The sequence below is a fragment of the Lissotriton helveticus genome, chromosome 3_1, assembly GCF_964261635.1.
Source record: "Lissotriton helveticus chromosome 3_1, aLisHel1.1, whole genome shotgun sequence".
Classification (NCBI taxonomy): Eukaryota; Metazoa; Chordata; class Amphibia; order Caudata; family Salamandridae; genus Lissotriton; species Lissotriton helveticus.
The window spans coordinates 1929891340-1929914739 of record NC_136061.1 but is presented as its reverse complement, the minus strand read 5'-3'; the positions used below and the strand labels follow the sequence as shown (position 1 = coordinate 1929914739).

General features: G+C 43.3%; 1 protein-coding gene across 1 annotated transcript in view; it reads right to left on the bottom strand.

Moving 5' to 3' along the window:
- Positions 1 to 296: 296 nt before the first annotated feature.
- Positions 297 to 23400, bottom strand: part of CTDSPL2 (CTD small phosphatase like 2) — a 384035-nt gene continuing 360931 nt past the window's right edge. The window contains exons 12-13 of the mRNA XM_078682962.1: positions 22580 to 22675; positions 297 to 2465 (exon numbers count right to left, since the gene is read on the bottom strand). Coding sequence (XP_078539088.1) covers positions 2400 to 2465; positions 22580 to 22675 — 162 coding nt within the window. The 3' untranslated portion in view covers positions 297 to 2399. The remainder of the gene's footprint in view (positions 2466 to 22579; positions 22676 to 23400) is intronic.

The following is a 23400-nucleotide window of genomic DNA, read 5'->3' as shown; positions in this document are numbered from 1 at the left end:
AGAAACGTTACAGCAAGGCAGGAGAGGATATACCCGGTCTATGGATGCAGTGATAATATAAATATTTGGCAATGCCAAGTACCCAATGTTCACATAAAACACCTACATCGCTGGAAAGCTCAAAGAGCTGCAACAGTGAAAACAGTGACATTAACAGATACAACAATGGTTCAATAGATCATATGTTAAAAACAAGAAATGTTTAAGACTAATGGCATTATCATAAAACCAGGGAAACAAATGGCAGTAAATGGGGTCAGAAACTAAACGTTAGCGCAAAAGCATATATAAAAAGATAACATTATGTACAGTTTATTTTGATAGAAGACAGTGAGAATATGCCCAGATACCCTAAAGATAAATACATTCTTGAAGGATCTGCATTAAAAGAAATCCATCTGTAGCTTCTCCTTCCAGCAAATCACCCTTTAAATACAAAATCAGATATCCATATTGCAAACACTTTCAGTTTTTCTGAAGAAAATCTGCCATGATGACCGTTATAACTGTCTCTTTAGAACAAGGATTTCACACAAAATAGACTTGCTCTTCATGCTAGAACTGTCCTTTTGTTTGAGGGACTGGGTGCTGCCTTTTTCCTTTTTTTTAAAAACACTTAGCTTCTATGTGCTACACACACACAACACATAGCATAAGAAAACACTCAACCGGATGAATAGTTAAAATCTTCATTAATACACTGAGAAAAGTTGACAATAACTCGTGCTTTTTTCCTTTTAAATCAAAAAAATTACAAAAAATTAATTTTTCCTAAAAAGATTTCTCCATATTGTAAGGGCTCCTTTTAAAATGAAGCTGTGTGGATTTATACAATAGGTGTACAAGTGAACATGTACTATACATTTAAGAAAAATTAACTCATCCTCTCGTTTGTCCACCTTTTAAACCCAATACTGTACTTTCTTAACAAGCTTACAAAATATCAAACCTCTTTAGAAAAAAAGTGCCTTTCTTTAAACATACTTTTGCAAGATAACTGACAAATAGCCTGTGTTGTGTCTCAGCGCAGTCATGGTCAAGAGGCAGAGCAGACCGCCAACGTTTAGAAATTTCGCCCTTCAAAAAAAGTATTCCCACCCCAACCCCACCCCCCCCCCTCCCCCTCTCAAAGGGGGAAGATTATAGTTATAAAAAGTGCCAACCTCTTAGAACGACTGCTTTTGCACTAGGCTTGTAGCACACTTTTCCAGAAGCTTTAGGAAAATATTGATGACAGCCAAATAGCAGACTGCACAGTTTAACACGCGAGTGAGTCACTGTATAGGCAGACAGGCCACAGCTACCCAATTAATGATATAACGGCAAATGTGGCACAGGAGCTGCTTCCACCCATCCAGTGCAAAAAAAACCAATGTTTTTTTTTATTTTTAAAAACACTTACCCTCCCCACCTTTTAAATATTGGCTCCGAGATGTTGAATACTGCCTTTCGGAAGAAAAGGCAAGAGGGCAACGAAATGCATAAAGCTGCTTCGGTGGTGACCAGTAGACAGTCACCTGCAGAAGAATATGTGCAGGACCAGTTTAGAAGCAATTCATCTATTAGGTTCATAGAGACCGGGGACAGATCTGTCAGATCTTAAAGGTCTTGTATATACCCGGTTTCTTGATTTGATTTCTTTTAAAGGTTTTGACAACAGTAGATTACAGGTACAAAATATAAATGCAGCTTTTTTCTAAATGGAACTTACATGGACTAAACCTAGAATTTTTTTAAACAAATATACAATTTGCAGGCAGACAAAGCAGGAAAAAAATGGCCATTCAATTATATGATAAAAAAATCCTAATAAAATTTGGCTAGGTCCAGAATAATCTATCAAGCGTCTCGACTAAAGGAATGCATAACGAAATCCTATCCTAATACAGGTCAAAAATGTAAAAAGGCTATAAACCTGAACAGGAAAATTAAAAACAACGTTTACTGGCCATTCCTGTTGAAATCGGACTCTAAAAGGTAACAGAAAAGTGGCTTAAAAACCCACTCGGGAGCACCAAGCAGAGGGGAGAGAAAGTCCGTTTCCACCCTGCTATGTCATGGGAGGCCTGCATCAGAGCAGGCCACACTTCGGCAGCAGCGAGGAGCATCCCCGTGCTTTCACAGATGTCCTCCTCGGAGCTGCACACATGCCAGTTCTGAAGACTTCTCGGTTTCAAGACCCGATCCCACGGTAAGGAATGGGCGACAGATCGGCAAGTTTATCTCTGCATGTCTTGATTATGGTTGGGCACCAAATATAAGAAAAGCTAAGAAGGGGTACAAAAATGCAAAAATTTCAACAGTAATGGGAATGGGATTCTCGCTGTGTTTTACAAAGTTCAGCACAGTCTGGCATCGTCTTCCCTAAACCCCTCCAGCAATCTGACAAGGCCTGATGTTTATTCCTGGGGTAGCAAGTCATGCAAGCGAAATCTGTCTCTGATATGAGGCCGCACATCCTCATTCTGTAAAGAAAGAAAAAAAACATAAGGGGAGTTAACTCAGTTTACAATATATTTGACATCATGAGCAGACCACAGAGAATATTCATGAGTGGACTTTCATTGGGACGGGTAGAAGGGGTGAGTAGTAATCAGGCCCACATACATGTATTTGGGTCACAAGCTTCACAAAATGGTCAGAAAGTAAGAATAATAAAACGAGCAAGAAACGTTCATTACCAATTTAAATTTCATGACTGTAGTGACATTGATATCAACAAGATCAGAAAATACATATTTTTTCAAACATCTCCTTCCAAGGTTTTTGTCTCTACCTCACCCCCAGTTATATTTTACACACTGGTTACTAAGATGTTGTTGCATGTGAAGCCGACACTAAAGTGGAAGGCCGTGGTAATATGAAGGAGCTTCGGATTTTCTATGCAAAGTAGCGGCTCAGTAGCCCAGCTCCATTACTGCCAGTATGTCTAATAGGAAAGAACAAAGTCCTAGTAAAGGATAAAAGAATAAAACGCCACAAGCATCAGCTTGCTTGGAATGTCAGTAGTGTTTCCAAAAAATACGAGTGGCGTCTACATGGCTGCCGTGCACCTCAATAGCCACCTCTGGGGGCTACTGTTGAAGCTATTGGTTTCGCTAACAAAATGGTTACTTATCAGTAGGAGTAGTTTAGCAGCTTGAAGAGATTTTGACAAAATTACTGATTTAGTTCTTTGCTTCCCCACCTGTTTGTTTTCCTTATAGGGAAGGCTAGGTGAGTCGCAGGAGAGTGCAAAAAATTCATCAAGCTGCAAAACTACTCCTACTGGCAAGTAAGGATTTCGTTTTGAGCGGGAATCCTTTTCTGGATTCACAGGCTGTCCATCAGATTATGTAGCGGTTTCTCCCTTGTTTGGGAGGCTGTGGTGAAAAAGACCTTGCAAACAGGTGTTGAAGAACCCTCGGTCTAATTTGAGTTTCCTTATTCATTTGTATGTCCACACAATAATGCTTCGTAAAGTTGTGTGGTGATGCCCATGTTGCTGCTGCGCAAATGGAATCAATGGGTACATTTGCCATAAATGCAAACGTTGCTCCTTTCTTTATAGTGGGGCAAACTGTTGGTTCCATGGTTAGTTCCTTTTTGGCATTGCCAGAACATAATTGGATAGCTTGTACTATCCATTTGCAATAGTTCCTTTCGTGACAGCTGATCCTGTGTTGGTATGTGCATAAGCAACAAACAACAGTTTTTCTGATTTGTTCTGTTTTTTGCAAATAATACAGTAAAGCCCACCTTACAAACAGGGTATGGAGGCTTATCTCTGCCTTAGTTTTGGGTTTTTGGAAAACTGTCAGGAGAATATTTTGATTTAAGTGATACCACTTTTGGCAAACATTGTGGGTTAGTCTTTAAGATTACTTTTTCCTTGTGGATCTGTAAGTAGGGATCTTGTATCGGTAATGCCTGCAGTTCACTTACTCTACGCTGTGATGTTATAGCAATGAGAAAGGCTGTCTTGAGAGTAATATGTTTGATGTCCGCTGCATTCATGGGCTCAAAGGGTTTTGTCATTAGTTGACAAAGTACTGTATTTAAGCTCCGTGTTGGTACAGGAGCAGCTCTTGGTGGCGCTATTGTTTTTGCTCATTTTAAGAACCATTTGATGACTGGTCTTGTAAAAAAGCTTTTGCATGATTTTCCTCTTGTGTATGCCACTATGGTAGCAAGGCGCACTTTAAAGTTGGAAAAATTGATGTTGCTGTCCATGAGGTAATATATGTAATAACTGTTTTTTGTGTATTGATTGAACTTGTGTTGTTGCTAGCAGTACACCATGTGGTATATCGTTTCCATTTCGCTGTATAGCATTTTCTTGCTCTTTTTAGAATTTCTATGGTTCTTAGCGGTAGATTAAGCTGCCCAAATTTCATGTATTCAGGCGCCAGGCTGCTAGTTGAAGCGTTGCTGGTTCCGGGTGAAAAATCTGACCTTGTTGCATTGTCAGCAGGTCGTTTTCTGCCTTGATGTTTGTTCCTGGCTCCTTTGGTTTTCGTAGCACTTTTTGTATCAGGGGTATTGGTGGAAAAGCGTAAACCAATGTCTATGACCAATTAGGGAAAACACCCTTTGACAGGTGGTGTGGAAATCAAGGCAAAGCATTCTCTTTTCTTGTTCTTCATTGTTGCAAACAGGTCCAATACTTGTGTTCCCCAGATGTTGAATAGATACTGTACTGTTGTCGATTTCAACTCCCATTCGTGGGAGCAGCTGTTTGGTCTGCTCAGTTGGTCTGCTGTGATGTTGTCTACCCCTGGCAGATGTACTGTCTGTAGATGGATCTTTTGAGATATTGCCCAATGCCAGATTACCTGTGCAAGTTTGCTCAGGGCAAATGACCTTGTTCCACCTTGGTAGTTCAAGTAGAACACTGTAGTTGTATTGTCTGATTGTATTATGACTGTTTTTCCCTGAATAGGTTCCTGGAAAGCCTAGAGTGCCAGAAAACCTGTTTATCTCCCAAAAATGTACGTGCTTCGTGGAGTCCTGCTCGCTCCATTGACCATGAACTTTCAGCTGGTTGAGATGTGCTTGCCAAGAGTTGAGTTTTTACGGGGTTATGCCCAAGTAAAAACTACCCGGCCTAGGTCAAAGGTACAGTACGTTTACACAGGTGGTCGGAGTAGTTCAAAACAATCAAATATTCATCAAAGTGCAAACAGAACACAAGGAAACAGATCACCATAAATAAAAAATCAGTTCAAGAGCAAAGATTTAATTTTCAATATAACACCAGCATAAAATGCAATTGTCAGTCAAAGCAATAATGGGTCAATATGCATTGCTTATTGGTAGTGCTCATAGGTGTAGGAAGCAAAAAAAGGGGGAGAATAGGGCAGTGGTAGTGAGTTGACGAGTGAGGGACAGGGTAAAGGTGTTTGTGACAGATACAATACACACTATATACAAATTGGCCTTTCCAGCCTGTAGGAGGTCAGTCAGTTCTTATATACATTGCTCATAGGTACATCCTCAGTTAATACATTTTGATCCATGAGCATGTGGAGGTTTGATAAGACGGTCTACGTTTCGACCCCAGCGGAAAGAGGGTTCCTGGTTGCCTCATAACAGGGTCTTCATCAGGACAGATGAGCACTTGTGTGTTGGGTGGACTGTCAACGTTCAATCCTTAACGGGCTAAATGGCTAGATGGTCTAGTCAGGCATGGGAATCAATCTTCCGATGCAAGCGCTGGTAAATCCGAATAAGAGTCTTTGTCAGGCGGCGGTTGCTCGAAGTCTTAGAGCAACCGCCGCCTGACAAAGACTCTTATTAAGCCAGTTAAAGATTGAACGTTTACATCACTAGAACGTCCCAACTTCCTGTGGCTTGTGACCAGCTGTTGGTGAGCCATTCCTGGAATGGGCGCATGTGTAGGCAAGCGTAAAGGGATAAGTGGGATACAGGATGCCATCATGCCCATTAGTTTCATTACTTTCCTCACTGTCAGAGACTGCCCCCTCTGGTAGAAGGCTGTTCGTGATGGATAGCTTGTATCCCGGCTTGTGTGGGGTAAGCCTTGGTGTTTGCTGTATTCCATCTTGCTCCCAGGAAGGTTTTTTCTCTTTCTGGTGTTGTAGAAGATTTCTTGTGGTTTATTGAGAAACCCAGGATTTGTAGCATTTGAACTGTTTTTTTATTACAATTGTGACAGGTTTGGTTTGCACATCCCCTTATCAGTCAGTCGCCCAAGTATGGGTAGACGTGGATTTTCTCTCTTAGGTGTGCCGCCACTGCAGCTAGACACTTGGTGAACACCAGCAGAGCCGATTTTATGCCAAACGGGAGTACCCTGAATTGGTAGTGTGTTTTGTTGTGCAGGAATCTTAGGTACTTTCTGTGCCTTTTGTTCATAGGGATATGCAAGTAGGCGTCTGAGGTCTATTGTTGCCAAGTAGTCCCCCTTTTGAATCTATGGGATTATTTCTTGAAGGGTACACATTTTGAAGGGTTGTGTTGGTGTGAATCTCAAGTCCATGATTGGCCTTAGAGTTTGGTCCTGTTTGGGTACTAGGAAGTATGGGAGTACTTTCCTTAGTACCACTCGTGTTGGTCCCTGCTCTATTGCCTGCTTTATGTATGGTTCTTGGATTTCTGCGTTTAGCAGTGTTTGTTCTGATCGGTTTAATATTCTTGTTTTCGGTGGATTATCAGGTGGTGTTTTTGTGAGCTCTACGCAATATCCGTATTGTACCAAATGTAATATCCAATTGTCTGTTGTGATCCGTTTCCATTCTTTGTGGGAAAAGGATATTCTCCCCCCCACTGGTGTCTTGTGTGGGTCTTTTCCCGGGATAAGAGTCAGTTAGAACCGTTTCCTCTTCCTCTAGAGGATTGGCCTCTTCCTCTGCCATCCCTCTTCCTTTGAAAGGGCTTCTTCTGGTGTTGTTGCCACCCTTGGTAGCTAGGCTGTTGACCCATCTGTTAGTTTGGGTTCTGTCCCCGAGATTGTTGTGGCATCTGCTGTCCTTGACCAAAGCTGCCTCTACCTGTGGTTTTTCTATTAGATTTTCTATTAGAGAAGCCTCCTCTTTCAAAAGATTCTCTTTGCTGTATGCCCCCTTTGCCCTTGCTGTTTCATTGTCTTTTTTAATTTGCTGAAGGGATTCATCCACTACCTTGCCAAACAGGGCTTCTCTGTTAAATGGTCTGTTGATAATTGATGCCTGAACTTCTTGTTTAAAGCCAGAAAATCTGAGCCAGGTATGCCTTCTGGGGATTGTTCCTGTGCACATTTGCCTGCTTGCAGTATCTGCTGCATATAGGGCTGGTTTTAGGTAGGTGTTAGCCACATTTTTCCCTTCTTGGACAATACATTTTGCCCTCTTTTTGTCCTCCACTGGAGTTTGTTCGGCAACTCTTCTATTTCGTCCCTCTGCTGGCCATATCTATTTAACAGGGCATTTGAGTTGTCAATGCGCCACTGTGTTGCAGCTTCTTTTCCCATCCTTCTCCCCACCATAGCCATCCTCTTACTTTCTTTATGTGGTGGAGGCCCGGTGTTGGAGACTGCATTTGCTCTCCTCCTGGCTGTGGCGACAATGATGGAGTCAGGTGTAGTACTTCCTTGTATGTACTTTAGGTACCTTGAAGAGGGCTTATATTTTTTCTCCACTCTGGGAGTTACTCCTTTGTTTGATGCTGGTTCTTTAAAGCCTTCTTTGCCTTGATCCACGATACTAGGCAACCTAGGTCGATATTATTTCCCCTTTGTTGCAGGTGCCAGGGTTTCCAGTAGGAAGCATGTGTCACCTTTTTCTACGAAATTGGTTTCCTGCCTGTTTTACTATGTCATTATAGAAAGCAATGTCATCTGGAGGTAACGCTTTCGAAGGATAGCAGCAGACTTCTTTATCTGGACTCTCGGTGTCAACGTCGTTCCATGTATCCTTGAAGGTTTCTGAGTTTTACTCTTCCTGTGGTACGTCTCCACGTTCCTCTGGATCTTTAACTCGAGGTTCCAGTGTTGGTTCAGCTACCTTCTTCCTTCCCCTCAGCGTCTTCAGCCTCTTCAGCATCAACGTTCTTGGTTTCAGCCGCCTGTGTCTTAGGGATTCGTAAATCCTTTAGTGAGGCGTCTAATTCCTTTTTCTTTTGTATGAGCGTAGCCATCTCCTCCTAGAGTCTTCTCCATTTCCTTTCGACGCAGAGGGCCCCTCTCGGCGTCTGAGGCAGAGGACTTTCTTTACTTCCCGATGTAGACATTAGTGTTCGGCGGTGTTGTTTGTGGGTTTGTTTTCGACCCTTGGTTTCAGTGCCTTTGGTGATTCTCTCTCTTCGGTAATCTTTGGATGAGTTCCATGGGGTTCTTTTGATCGCGGCTGACCCTCGATCGCCTTTTTGCTTGGCGTCGGGGCTGCCTTGGGAGTCTTATGTTCATGGCCCTTCTGTTCCGATGGATCATTATGTGTCTTACCTTCTCAGTCTTCTTTTTCCACACACTCCTTTTCGGCGCTGATCTTTTCAGCGGCCTTCTCTAGAATCTCGACGTCCTATCCTTGGTGTGTCGACTTTTCTGGCGCTCCCTGCTCTTCTTCGTCGCTAGAGAAACCCATGTCCCTCATAGAAGGTTTCTTCGTTGACTTCGACATTGTGGTGTAGTGGGCCTGTCCTTGGTGTGTCTGGAGCGTTTTCGGCAGGAAAGCTGCGTTGCCCTCACAGTCCTTGTCCGGATGATCTTCGGGCAGGCAAAGGTTGCACACGGCATATGGGTCGGGTTGTGTGTATTTGGGGTGGCACTTGGGGGAGAATTTAAAAGGGGTAGTCTCCACAACCCCTACCTCGCCATTTGTGGCCCGGAGCACTCTGCTCCTGCCTTCACCTACGATGTTGGTTGATGGAATATACTTCGATGATCCTTAGATAAACTTCTTTAAAAGTTTTTTCGGGAAAAAAACAAACTTTCTTTGGAGCTTCTCTTCTTGCTTCCAGACCCAACAGCGGAAAAAAAGAATCTGAAGATTGCTACCACGCACGTCGACCTACAGGATACCGTCTGACGTCACACAGGGGACGTACCTGGCACCAAATGGTGGTCGACAGCGACCAAAATAGAGGGAAAAAAAAAAAGACAATTCCGGAACCAACCACAAGATGGTGCAATACTGCACAGCATGTGAATCCAGAAAAGGATTCACGCTGCAAAACCAGAGTACCTAAAAAAGCTGAAATCTTAATATGTGCAAAAGTCTCAAACTGAAAGCACGCTTCTAAAGAAATTGGCACTAGAACACCAAAACAACCCAGCTATGTTGGCTTTGCATAAAATTATTTTTATGACTAATGCTACTCCTATTTACAACGCTTTTGCTCTTATTCTCCACATCTAGGTGTACTGATACCTAGTGGCAGGAATGAAAACTGCTTTGAAAAAACGAGTTTCGCAAACAGGTGGGCACTCTGACTAGTCTACTTCAACCAAAGTATGAGAGAATAGAGGGGGAAATAAAGCTCCCAATTAAAAATGTGGGTTACCCTTAACAATAGGACTTCTCACTGGAGAGAGCACGTGCAACAAGCCAGTCCGTTCTAGATTGAGTTCATCTAGATACACAAAATGATTTCTGTGGCCAGTTCCTGCAGTCTGGACGGTTATCCCATATAGAGAGGTTCGTGATATTGCAATGTGCTGCTGAGGCATTTTACTCTGCACTTTATTTCGCTGATTTTAACTTTTGTTTTATGTGATCTATTTTAAAAATACTATTTGTACTTTGCACTCACTTTGTCTTCAGGCTTACTGCACTCGTTATCCTTCTGCCAGGGCCCCGTTCCACCACGGGTTTTCCCGTTTGTTGTGGAGGGTGCCGGCACCGATTGTTGGTCTCTCGACGATTGGAGACCCAGGGTCACGCGCTAGCCTCTCCCCCAGGCGCCGCCCTATTTAGCCCTCATGACTTCTTCCGCGCTAAGCGGACAGGCGCCGAAGTCGCGCCTACTCTGCGATAAAGAGTCCGTCGGCCCCTTGGTTCTCGGATAGACAGGCTGTTGAGACAAGGATGTAGGAAACAGGAGAGGCTCTGGAGGGCCCGGCTGGATCCCTTGGAGAGGGATCAACAAACTCTGAGGGATTATAAACTGTCTATTGTGGAGGAGAAGAGGGCCTATTTCTCCAAGATCACTGCTTCTCTTAACTCCCCCAGACATTTTTAAAATCATAGACTACTTATCTTCTCCCCAGATAGTTGATCCAATAGCTGATTCTCAGGAGCTGTGTGATAACATCTTGGCCTTTTTCCACTCAAAGATCGCTGAGATCTACAGCTCTCTTGAATCCCTGAATCTGGGCTTGCCCTCCCCTATTGACTGTGCTTCCGCCAGAGATCGAAGCTTGCCCGATGGACACTCCCCGAGTTTCCTGTCCTTTCCCCTTCTCACGCCTGAACTGATGACACAGCTCTTGGATAACACCAAATCGGGCTTTCCTTTAGATCCATGGCCGCTTAAAGTTCTGAAGGCCTGTCGGGATGTGCTTATCCCTCTCCTCATGAATGTCATGAATCGGGCGATCTCGGAGTGAGTGTTCCTCTCTTTATGGAAAATGGCGGTTGTTAAACCCCTTCTTAAAAAGTCTACCTTAGATCCAGGGGCTTTGAAAAACCTCCGCCCCATATCACTTCTCCCTGCCACTGCAAAGATGCTGGAATCTCATCTAAATCGGCACCTTAGCTCCATCCTAGGGGACTCTGCTCTTCTGGACCTCTCCCAGCATGGCTTTAGGAGATCTCATAGTACTGAGACCGCCCTTCTGGCAGTTGTTAATATCCGCTGCCAGGTTGATAAGGGCTACACCACCCTCCTGGTCCTGCTGGACATGACGGCGGCGTTTTACACTGTCTCCATCTATTCTGGTCACCCGCCTCAGGGACATAAGGGTCGGAGATCTTGCACTGAGCCTTCCTGGCTTCCTTTCTATAGGAAAGGGAGCAGAGAGTGAAGTTGGACCAGTTTCTTTCTGCCCCTAAACCTGTGAATTGTGGGGTCCCCCAAGGCTCTTCATTGAGCCCTACACTATTTAATATCTATGTGGCCCCACTTGCCAGGGTAGTTAGATCTTTCGGGTTGGAAGTACTGTCATACGCCGATGACACTCAAATAATTGCCTCCCTTACGCCCTGTGAAGGATTCTGCTTTGAACTTCAGGAACTGTATGGAGGCAGTTTCTCAGTTGATGGTACAGAACTTCCTGAAACTTAACTGGGAGAAAACGGACGTGCTGATTTGCAGGGGCAGCCAGGATATCTGGTCGAAATATTAGTGGCCTGCCTCTCTCTGGACTGCCCTCTTCCCCGTCAGCTTGCTAAAAACGTAGGAGTTTTTGTGGATACTGCTCTCCTTTGAACGTCAGGTCAGTAGGACTGTCTCCAACTGCTGCGGTATCATCAGGGTTCTCAGAAAGATTGCTCACTATCTTTACCCTGATGCCCGCAAGCTGGCCACTGTGGCATTACTCTCCTCAAGGCTGAACTACTGTAATGCCCTTTATGTGGGCATTAATAAGAGCCTCATCCATCAGCTCCAGATGGTCCAGAATGTGGCGGCAAAGATGGTTTTAAATCTTCCTAGACTCGCCTCGGCCACGGCAGCCCGCAGAAGCCTACACTGGCTTCCCATTCAGTCCAGGATCTCTTAAAATTCTTTGTCTTGCCTGTGGGGCCCTTCATGGCATGGGTGTTGTGGGTCTTAAATCACTTATTCACCCCTACTCTCCCTGTCGACACTTTTGCTCATCTAATAAAAATCTTCTTGAGGTTCCCAAGTTTGTGAGAGCCAAATGGGGAGGCAGATCCTTCCCCTCGGTTGTACCCAGGCTATGGAATTCTCTTCCTCCCGAACTCTTGGGGCAACCTTCGATTGCTCTGTTTCGCAAACTTGGCTTTTTTCTGAAGCCTATTTGTAGAATACCTCTTTGGTCACCACATATTATTGGACCTGCTTAGGCGCCTTGATGCCTTTGGGCTAAGTTGCACGATATAAGATTCCCATCATTCAATCATTCATATATTCTTCAAGTGTCCACCTATTTAGTATCATGTAATGCAAAAACAACAAGACATTGTGGGTAGGGCCAAGGGCAAAAACTCTGCCACTTGTATTTAGACTTGGGGGCCAATTTAATATTTGGCAGATGGATTGTACTCCATCAAGGCAACAGAGCAAACTACTCCATTGCCCTGAAGGAGAAGCTGCCCGCCAAATTTAGAAATGCACATCAGCCCGACAAACATTTCTATCATTCACAGAAACTACTGTCACAGTGGTTCCTGTGAATGTATTGGAGTTTTCCTGTACAGCTCTGTCAAACATGACAGAGCCCTACGGTAAAGTTTCAAACTTTTTTTATTTTCAAAGACAAAACAGCAAAGTGGGTTTTTGACATTTAAAAAGGAAAAAAAGAAAAAAACAATGCCGCCTTTACCATGCGATTTATCTCCCATGGCGAGGGGGCATTTTAGATTTTTACTGCCTTGACGCCAGAGTTTTCCTGGTTGTCAAAGGCAGTAAAAAAACAACGGCTGTATATCTACCTACATAAATTGGGTGGGCAGACATTTAGCCATTTTTCCAATCGCATTTAGTCAGGCCGTCGAAGAAGTTGGGCTATGGCAGGGAGTTGTCTCCATCGTTAACAAACTGCGGTCTGCCCACATACACATTCGGTGGACGGACAATTATATTGGCAGTAAGGATTCTCGTTCACGACGGAGCATACTTACCGCTAATAGAGCAATTGAGCTGGTGGACTGCCTGACAATCAGAACAACCAGGTCTCCAGAGAAGAGGCACAGGTGTGCAAAGGCTAACACTTTAGAAATCAGTCAGTAAAAAGGGATGAGGATATTCCCCTCTGCCATAGTTAGGACGCCTTACCACAAAGGAAGCTAAATAGCTGTCACCTAAATGAGTTGTAAGGTGCTGGCAAGACCAGGAAAGGCTAGGCAGGGGCCAGCAGTATGACGGACTACGTAAGACTGTGCGACCTAGTAAGGGTCCCTCAGAACAGAGTTTTTTTGGGAGTACGTTTACAGGAACCTCCAAAGCAAGCCAAGATTGCCCGCTCGAGAAATGGAACCTGCATCTATACATAAGGCAACGTTATTACATTTTATGAGCAATGTGTCTGAAATGCATGTGTGCTTGCCCCTATGCTTCATGAAATTAAAGAATGCCAACTTAAGCTGTAGCTTCCTGATCGTGGAGCGTAGTGGTGAAGTCAGTGTGCATCACTATCAATGGGTACTACCTCTTCATCTTGGAACCTCAAGTCCAACAACATGCAGTGACACTCTTCGAGTGAACATTATTAAGCACTTATGTCTCAACTATGAAGTATTCAAAAAACTGATTCAAGTTATAACTTGATTCTAGTGGCACAAAGCACACAGGACAGATCTTAGGTTACTTGTAGTCCAGTTAAGGGAGGACCGTGGTGGGTAGCTCGGGCTGGACTGTTCCTATTGGATGAGGGCTTAATTGATTTGCTGATGGCTGGGTCAAACTTGCATGGCATTGTGTGCAAAATAACGATGGACTGAGATGTGGCCCAGAGTATTACCAGTGGCTGAGATTATTTCAAGCATTCCATCCATCACTTTTTTGCGCACTTCAATCTCAACTATGCCACTTATACTATTTGTTGCATCTTCCACATCATTAGTTTTATTAAATGTAACTTTCATTCCACTTTTGTCTACCTGGGTCTCTTCACCTGGTTAGTTCCTTTTTGTTGAAAGGAATCTGCACTGCTCTCCACCACTATCTGCCATGATTCTGCTCTCCTGTGTCCCGCTTGACATTACTACCCCTTTCCTAAGGCTTTTCAACCTGGTTCCACTCTCTAAACAATGTTAACGTTTGACATACGTTTGGTGGCATAGGAGGCTAAAAGAAGACAGCAGTAAAACAATGATTTCTGAACAAGACATTATAACTGATCTAGTGCACTCTAGAGATCGCAGGGTATAGCATGGCGTATACCACTTCTTGAGCGCAGAACACTCCCTTTAATGGGGCAAACAGTCTTCGTGCCTCCTGAACTTTAGGTGTAAAATCGGGGAACAGGGAGATTGTGGAACCCTCATGCTGCAATGTTCCCAAATCTCTGGCCCGTTTCAGTGCAGCATCCCTGTCTCTATAGTTCAGAAACCTGGCGATAATCGATAACAAATATGACGGAAAAGGTGTAGAAACCCAGGAGTGTTACCAGCAGGGTTTCGACGAAGAGTTCCATAGTCCCAGTCGATGTAGACTCTGCTCCTTCTAGACCTCGCTTCAAGGTCTTCAGCTTTGTCCTGCAATCGCGTCAGGGCCTTACCGATCTGCTTCTGTGTTGCATCCATCTACATATGGGGCACCTCCACCTCGGTTACCCTCCGCTCTGTCATGTCTAATCTCTCGGTGTGCTTATCAAGGGGTTAAGACATCCGCTCGACCCGGTAAACCAGCAAGTCAATCTTCCCATCTATAGCGCTGAGACTAGATTGTATCGTATTCAGGAATTGGCAAAAATCCGCAGAGTTGTCCTCGCCCAGTTCACCTTGATCAGGAGGGGATTAAGTCACCGCGATTCCGACCTCTGGGTTTACGTTGCTCGAATGGAAGCTTGGACTGAACTTTGTCTTCCCCATCGCCGCCAGACTGTCGCAGGTAGAGCACTACGCAGCTCCCAGCCACTTTAGGATCCCAAGAAACTCCTTCTGACCTGGTACCTTCCCTCCTATCAACTCTCCTAGGAAGATTGTTGCGCCGAAAAGTAGGTAGTAGTAGGCCGACGAGAAGGCCTAAGTAGGCAGCGCCTCGCTACGCTCCTCCGCGGCAGCTTACTGTGGCATATTGCCGCAGATGATCTGGCTCTCCAGCCCCCTGGGGTTTTCAGTTCGGACCATTACTAGGGATTTTGTCCAAGTGCTGGGTGTATGATGGCCCGCTTCAGCAACTATCTCTCTGCAAGCACTGCAGGCTTCTTGTCAAGGCAATGCACCTTAGCTCACCCCGTACTCTTCAACTCACTGCAATTCCACAGGGTCGCCCAGAATCTTGCTCCACAGGTAGACCAAGCCAATAGCCAGTGCAGTGAGGCACACTAGGCGACTGAGCAGGGGGCTCTACCCCGTGATGTTGCAGAGAAGCCCCGCTGCGCTGCAGATACGGACCGTGGGAACTGGTGAGAGACACTTATGGGATAATTACTGAGGCCCTCGCTGCTCACAGACACTGTAGGCTGGCAATTAGATCACAGCTTGCACGACAGGATACCCGGTGCTCCCCGGCAGCTGCGTCACTCACTGTCGTTACGGCCTCAGCTGCAGAACCGCGGCCTTCAGCTGCACCACACCCTTATTCAGGTCCTCCAGGGAGATCACCGATCAGGAAGGGTATTCGCCGGGTTGTCTGGGCCACTCGCAGAGCTCGCTCACCAGGTCTGAGCCTCCACACTAGCACGACCGCCCGGCGATCAGGCTCCTTCCTTTCCTCCGGGGCTCCACTTGGCAGGTCAACAGCCCGCGTCGACATCCGCAGGCAGGCCCTGGGCTCTTAGCAGGTGGCGGGAATAACTCAGGCGTTTCACCGAGTTTTCCACTCAAAGCAGTACAGATCGACTCCACAGGAACTCCGATCCTATATGCGGTCGACCTCAAGTGTCTGCCAGGATTTTAAAAGATAGTGCAATGGCGTTGCAGAGCTCTGCTAGTCCGCGGCCATCTTGCTGAGCTGGCAAGCCCCGCCCCCTTGAGTGGTGGGCTATTCTGAGACTAATGCTGTAGACCGAAGCTAAGAAAAAGCGTTTTCACCTGTACCAATGATTGGAGAAGCTTTAACTACGTAACTTGCCATTGAGGGGACAAGATTCTGATCTCAGGTGAAGCATGAGGAACAATGAAAGATCTGCATATTCCTCTTGACAACTTCCCATAGTTGGGATTTTAGCAAATGCTAAAGAAAAGTCTCAGAGAGCCCCTACAAATCAGAGGCTAAAAATGTGAGGCTTCAAACATATCTAGCAACCCTAACCATTCTTAAGAAAATGAGCTTAAGTGAACCCTTTCTGAATATTAGAGCGGTCAAAAATCTGCCCTACTGAATATCCTGAAAGGCTGTAGTGTCACAGCAGCAAGTAGCAGATCCAGTGATTGTCAACAGTAGAGAACAGTTTATGCTTCTCATCTTTGTGTTGGGAGGCATATTGACGACCCTGATGACCAGTATCTTGTTGGGATGGTACATGCATAATTCTGAGTGGATACTAGTTACACATATTGCAACTACTGTAAGTGCCCTATGACTTCTTTGTTGCACACGGAATTGAGTGTTGCGCCCTTTCAGGACCACAGCCCAAAAGCACCTACAGGTGCCCTGAACAAGCAAAGAGTTTCTCAGATCTGTCTGAAAGTCCCACAAACCATGGCTACTTGGGGAAGTTTAGGGGAACAGGCTATTGGCGAATATGATAGATATTTTCCTCCATCATAGGATCTCCGTCATGCAACAACAACTGGAATGTAATACCAAGCTGAAAATCCATCAAGGAAGACAATGTTCATTAATTTATCTAATCTGTTCATAAGGTTTGCTTACCCATACAAAGTTAGCTTTAGTATGCAAATTATGCACTATTAAGAGCAAATATGCCCCATTTTCATGTGGCAGCAAGAAGACCTGCTAACTGTGAATGTTATCCAACAGATCCACTGTTTAGCATTTCAGTAAACAAATTGATAGAAATACTGATCTAGCTATTGTCTATTTTGACAGACGTGAGCCTGCTTCTATGGAAGCAAATGCGATAGACAGAATTATCTTTATCGCCTTAGGTCTTTGAAAAACATAGATTAAGCAGCTAATTAAACATCATTAAACATTGCTCAGCTAGTGCGCCGAAAGGCAAAGTAAACAATACAGATTGCATGATCTATAGCGAATCTCAGACAATATTCACAAGGACTAAGAGGGGTCAGTACGTCTAATATTCCTATATAAAATCAGGTAATATTCTCAAACAGAAAATCCTGAATCTTACAGCTTGATCATAGTGATTAAAACACCAACGAAGGTATGCAGTTTAAAAGGTACTGTAGGGTTTCAGGTGCCAGACTGCCTTACTTAACAAAATGCGATGGAATATCTTATCCTGCTGTCCCTTCCTACGTGGCAGCCTCCAATTTGGTCAGTCCATTGATTCAAAAAGTCCAGATTTACTGCCAGCAGATTGAGGAAATTAATCCTTTTGCAGCAGATTTTACTTAATCCGGGTTACCTTGTGGATTGAAGGACAGGTTTACAGTAGGGTCCTAACAAACGAGAGAGTGCATCCCCCATATACTTTGGTTTGGAAACAGTTAGGGCATTGTGTCTCTTGTGTAGCAAACTGCCAGGCCACTCAAAAACTCAATGCTTTAAAGATGATGTCCACTGTTACTCTTTTCTCCTGAAAGTTGAATCGCCACAGGAGCAATTCGTTTTTCAGAGTACACCTTTCCTGGAAAGGGGCTGTAATCTTGTTCGGGACTGGTTTCCTGTGTAAGAAATTATGGCTGCAGGGTTGGACACATTCAACACAGACTTTTGCTTAGTCATCCTTTAAACACAGAAGAACTACTTTGAGTTCCAGCACGCTTGTGTATTCTTTAACAATGGTGTTCAGCTGGATAGGCTATCCTGTCCTGAACGGAGAATCACATTGTATGGGTATTTCTTCTTCATGTTGCAGAAAGGCATCCATTTAGTTATCCAGATAACATGTTGAGGAGTACTGAGCGACTTCAGTTCTAATCATTTTAGTCAGTTTCTAGCTACTCTGCGACACAGACCATCAAGCCATTCATGACACAGCTTTATCTGCCTCCACTGACCCAGAGTCAAAAGACTTCTCCTTGAGGAAAATATGCCACTTCTAATGCAAGTACTCCCATAAAGGAAACCCCTTTCCTGCCTTTATGGAACAGCTCCAGAAACACTACCTTAAGGGACATGGGACAAAATTCACTCGATGCAACACCATGCAGAATAGAGGCCATGATCATGAGGGCTTTCACTGCTTCTTTCTAGGTACATAACCAGATCATACCACTGTCCAAATGTTGGTGGACAAAGAAAAAGATCCTCCGGTACATTTCTGGCCAAATATTGAGCTTCTGAAATGATGAAGTACAAACCCTACGGCTGGGATCTCAGCTACTGTATAGAGGCTGTTGAGTCTTTATTCAAAAGCCTCCAGGATGCACTTAATGCCCTTCTGGATTACGAAGGTTATTTGTTTAAGTCCACGGTCTAAATTTAACCTTGCTTAGACATTTTGACGAATACTGGAGACAGGATAAACTGATAGACTAAATGATCTCCATAAGCGATGCCACATTTTCATACTCTGCATAGGTTGTATGTTCTGCCAATCACCTTTTTTCGTGTTATCGGTACTTCGAATTCGACTTTTAATTTTATTTTGTATTTTATTGCACTGATGGCACTTAACTTTTGATGTGAATTATCTTTGCCATTCTTACTGCATATACGTAAAGTTTTGTGCCTTTTCCTGCTGTTTTTATTTAGGAGAAATAACAGGAGTTAAACCCATATACCACGTCGGGATGGGTATAGAATGTGTATAAGAGACAATTCCCAACAGGTATCAGTTCAAGACAGTTCAAATGATGTATGCAATCTGCATTACAAGAACAAGAAACAAGGAGACTCGTGCAGTTTAAGAGCTTGTAATTCACTAGTTCTTAAGGGGTATTTCACATAGAATTAAAGATATGCAGCACTATACAGAGGGAATCATGTGACAACCCGAAAGCACTTGGTGAATAGTGATATATACAACTTGGTGAAAAGTGATGGTGCAAGTGCTGAACGTGAACAGCGTGAAACGGCGCAAAGTGACAAAGATATATACAGTGTAGGCTCAACAGGAATTTATTTTGGTCACTATAATCATAAATTAAACATTTTTCAGGAGCCAAGTGTAAAATGCGCCATTGAGTTGCGCTGTAATGTCGACGGCGTTGATGGCCGCTGAGTTCACGGAACTGCTCCAATTCATTTCATGTTTAATTTGTGATTATAGTGACCAAAACAAATTCCTGTTGAGCCTACACTGTATATATCTTTGTCACTTTGCGCCGTTTCACGCTGTTCACGTTCAGCACTTGCACCATCACTTTTCACCAAGTTGTATACATCACTATTCACCAAGTGCTTTCGGGTTGTCACATGATTCCCTCTGTATAGTGCTGCATATCTTTAATTCTATGTGAAATACCCCTTAAGAACTAGTGAATTACAAGCTCTTAAACTGCACGAGTCTCCTTGTTTCTTGTAATGCAGATTGCATACATCATTTGAACTGATACCTGTTGGGAATTGTCTCTTATACACGTTTTTATTTAGGAAGCATTTTTTATTGCTAATATTACCATTACACTGTCAAATGTATTTTATACTTTGGCTGTTTTGCACAATGTATCTGCAGTTTTTCTACTTATGTGATATTTTTTAGGGTGACTCGTCGAATCGCCAACAAGCTGAATTCTTGGATGCTTTGTACAATGTATCTGTACACTCTCGCTATTTAAGTGATCTTTTTAAGCCAATTCGCGGAATCTTTTACAAGTTGAATTCTTGGCTGGTTGATTTTTTGCTTAGTCCAATGTTGGGATTAGAATGCGCTTTTATCATTTTCATTGTGTTTTTTCAAGGATTTTTAATCTGAAATAAAAAAAAAAAAATTAATTCAGCCTTTTTACACTTGCCTGAAGGTTTTAATGGATCTATCTTTTTGGATCTAGTGCTATATAGGCATCAGATCTGGCCATAATTTGGTAAATCTCTCCATCAGTCTGATCTGAAGGGGGTGGTAGATGAAAAAGGGAGATCCATAATCTTCTAAGACTCAGATTTAAAATATTCATATGGTAAGTAAAACAGTGTTAAGACTCTGCATGGGCAACTTTTATGACTGGAAGATACGCATCAAAAAGACTACTGCCCACCCTCTGAAAAGAGATACCTCATATAACTGCCCATTCTATAAGCATCAACCTTACCTAAAGTAGAAAACTGAAATTTGCCATTAGGTTAGTAATGGCACTAATGGCATAAACCTTCTTGCCATTTGCCCATGTTTTTGCTTTCTTTACCTGGAAATCCGAAAGGAAGAGTAGAAGAATATAATAAATTCTCACTGCCACCAAAACCATCAGCTCTACATTACACTGTAGCATTTGAAAAATGTACTTCTATTTGCTCTCTATCCTGTTGGGGGCATGGAAGGATTAACAATGTGGTACACAAAGGCTTGCTTACCTGGACCTGAAAATTGAACCAAAAGCACATTCTTGTTGGGTAATGTTGTGGCACCGAAATTGGAAAGACCAGTCCATGAAAATTTGATATGAACATGAAGCAGCCAAATTGCCTAAATGGAAACCCATGTAAACTATATCAACCAGTGGGGATGCTTTTGCAGGTTTATCATTGGTGGTTAAAAGAATAAAGTGGCAAAAGCTCTCCCTGCCCAATTATGAAAACGTGCCCGTGTGCAGTGAGACTTATATGTCCCACATTACTAAGAACCTTGCTCAGGTAAAAATAATTCAAAATAGTTTTTTCTAGTTTGAGTAGAATACAATTTCTTTTAGGGGGACTCGGAGTCGTTAAACTCCTCCCATTTTTACCTTTGTGGACACTATCGCCTAACTGTGGTCCTAGAAACTGCTTCCAAAGCATTTTACTTGAGCTTAGCATGCCAACAATCATGTGAAGGGCATACAAAAAGCACCCCACTCTTTCCCTTCGCCAGTTCACTTGGAAAAAGAAGCTCATGAATGTATTTTTGGGAGGAGGGAATCAGCAGGTGGGAGAGTCTACGGACTGCGGCGAACAGTCACCCTAACTGTAACTATCATACGCATACCATGACAAAATATTGAAAGGACAATCTTCTACATGAAGCTCCACCAATGCGTTGGGAACACAGATGGGATACGTTCAGGACTGCACTGTTCCTGTGAAATAGTATGAAAGGTTCTCGTATGCAAAAGGCTTGCAGTTCACTGCTACAGAGAAAGTTATGATTTCATAAAAGAAATTTCATGTCACAAGAGGCGAAAAGCTCATAGGTTTTCGAATCCGTCTGGGTAGCACAAAGACGAGTGAGAAGCCTGGCTTGAGGGCAAAGTTTCTGCAGGTTTGCCAGATAAATGGACGACGTCACTTGCGTAGCAAATGATTCTCAAAGTCTGCTTCGGTAGACCAAAATTGCCACAAGGTAAGTCATGCAGGCATCCACCTGGTGATGTTGACTGATTTGATCAAAATGAAGGCCATAATAGCAGAATTATGATTTTAAGGTCAATTTGGCACTTGAGTCAAACTAGATATAACACATGCTATCAGCATGTTGCTTTAAAGGAATTTAACCAGAAGGCACACTTGCTGACTGATATGGTTGTAAATTGTATTACATGGGTGAAGCAGTCCCTTTTGTTGAGGTCAACAAGGACAATCTTAGGTAGGAGTTCATGCTCTACAGTCAATGTCATCAAAAGGTCTGACCGTTTTTCAATGTATAGCTTAAAAACCAAAGAAAGCAGCAAAAACTCCGCCAAACCACACAGGAAGTCAATGGAAGCTTTAGTAGGATTCCAATGACCGGATAAACCGCACTAACTGCAGACAAAATACTAAGATTGTAAAGAAACAATACAACTTGGCACAGGTACAGAGAAAGTTACATCCACCAGATTTACAGACTGGGTCACAGGATCCCCCCTGAGCCTCACCCCCTCCCCTTTTAAACAGGGTGTGATTTCAGCAAATTGCGTAGCAATGTAAAAACTTATTTTCCCCTTAGGGATGCAAGCAGGCAGCATGTTTGCCATAAAATAGGGTCTAATGTGATCTTTTATCTGGTGCTGTTCTCAAGCATTTACAGTCACCTGAGAAAGTTTAGAAATGGAGGGCAAAAGTGAAGAAGAGTAGGCTGGTTTATTATCAGAACTGGTTCTCTGGGAGAGGGATGCAGAAAACTGCTCGTCACTCCATGTGTTCTCTTAAGCTGGGAAAAAACACAAAGTCCAGAGGATCACAAACACAATAACAAACATGTATAAAGATACTGCATAACTTAACCCCACCCCCAAAACACAGACATTTAAGAAAAAGATTAAACTAATTACATTGATGATTAAGCTGACGAGTCAGCACAAGTTACAATTATGACATGCTCAAGTCCTCACTGGTTTGGAGAAAATATAAATGGGGAGCTCAAGAGAACACTATATGTAGAAAATACAAAGACAGCATGAATCAGGGGGCATGTGAGGGACATGATGGATAATCCTCTGCCCTCACAAAATTAGTTTCCATCCACCTCAAATTACTGATGCTGGGAATGTAAATAAACCAGATTGCAAACAAATTAATCAGGATAACCCGCAAATAACTGATTGCAAAAAGGGAAGCCCAATCAAATATAGTTCCAAAACAGCATGCAGCTTAAGCCCCCTTCTCCTCAGAGAATGAAAGCATGCCATTTCCAGTTACAATTGAGGCATTAAAAAGTGTCAGCAAACCTCACCAGTTCTACCAGCTTTTCCAGGAAGGGGATCAATTTCAGAAGCTCCTTGTCGTTTTTGTCCATGAACCAGCTCTCAATTGGAATTCCGTTCGAAAGCTGTATAAATGCATAAAAAATATCCCAGGGAGATTTCATTGAGTACATAAATCTTCGACATAAAAAAATGAATTCTTTAAACATACATGGAGCATACATTTATTCTCTAAAGCTAGCCATCTGATGTTTCTCTGAAAAGCAAGAAAGATGGACACCGCAAAAACTCCCCTTCTTACTGCCTTGCGCCTAAGCAAGATTTGGGAACCAAAGTTCTAGCACAATTTAGCTCTGCAGGTGTATTCTCAGTGTACCCTACTGGCCTCTCGGGACACACTGCATGGAAAAACAGCAGACATTTGAGAGAGTGCAGTCTAAAAGTTGACTCGTCTCCGACTCACATGACTGGTCGGGATACAGTATGGATGGACATCACTGGTGACTGTGCTCTAGAGGATCAATAGAAGTTGATGAGGGTTTAGAAATCAGCCTTTACTGCCATTCAATCATATCCAACTTGGCGGCAAAGGACAGAGTGGAAGAGGAGAGAACATTTGAGCCTTTAAATTATTCCTCTAGAGCAACTACTACTAGTATAATATGCAACCAGTATTACAGCAATATTCCATATTGAAAATGAATATAGGCACAGAGATAAAAGGTCTACGCTTCCATATTGATGTCGAACAAAGTATAGGTATTAAAATGCTTTTTTGCAGCATCTTGTGTCAAGCAGAATGTCAAAATATTTAATGGGTAATTTAGATTGCTATGGTTTTACATTTTAA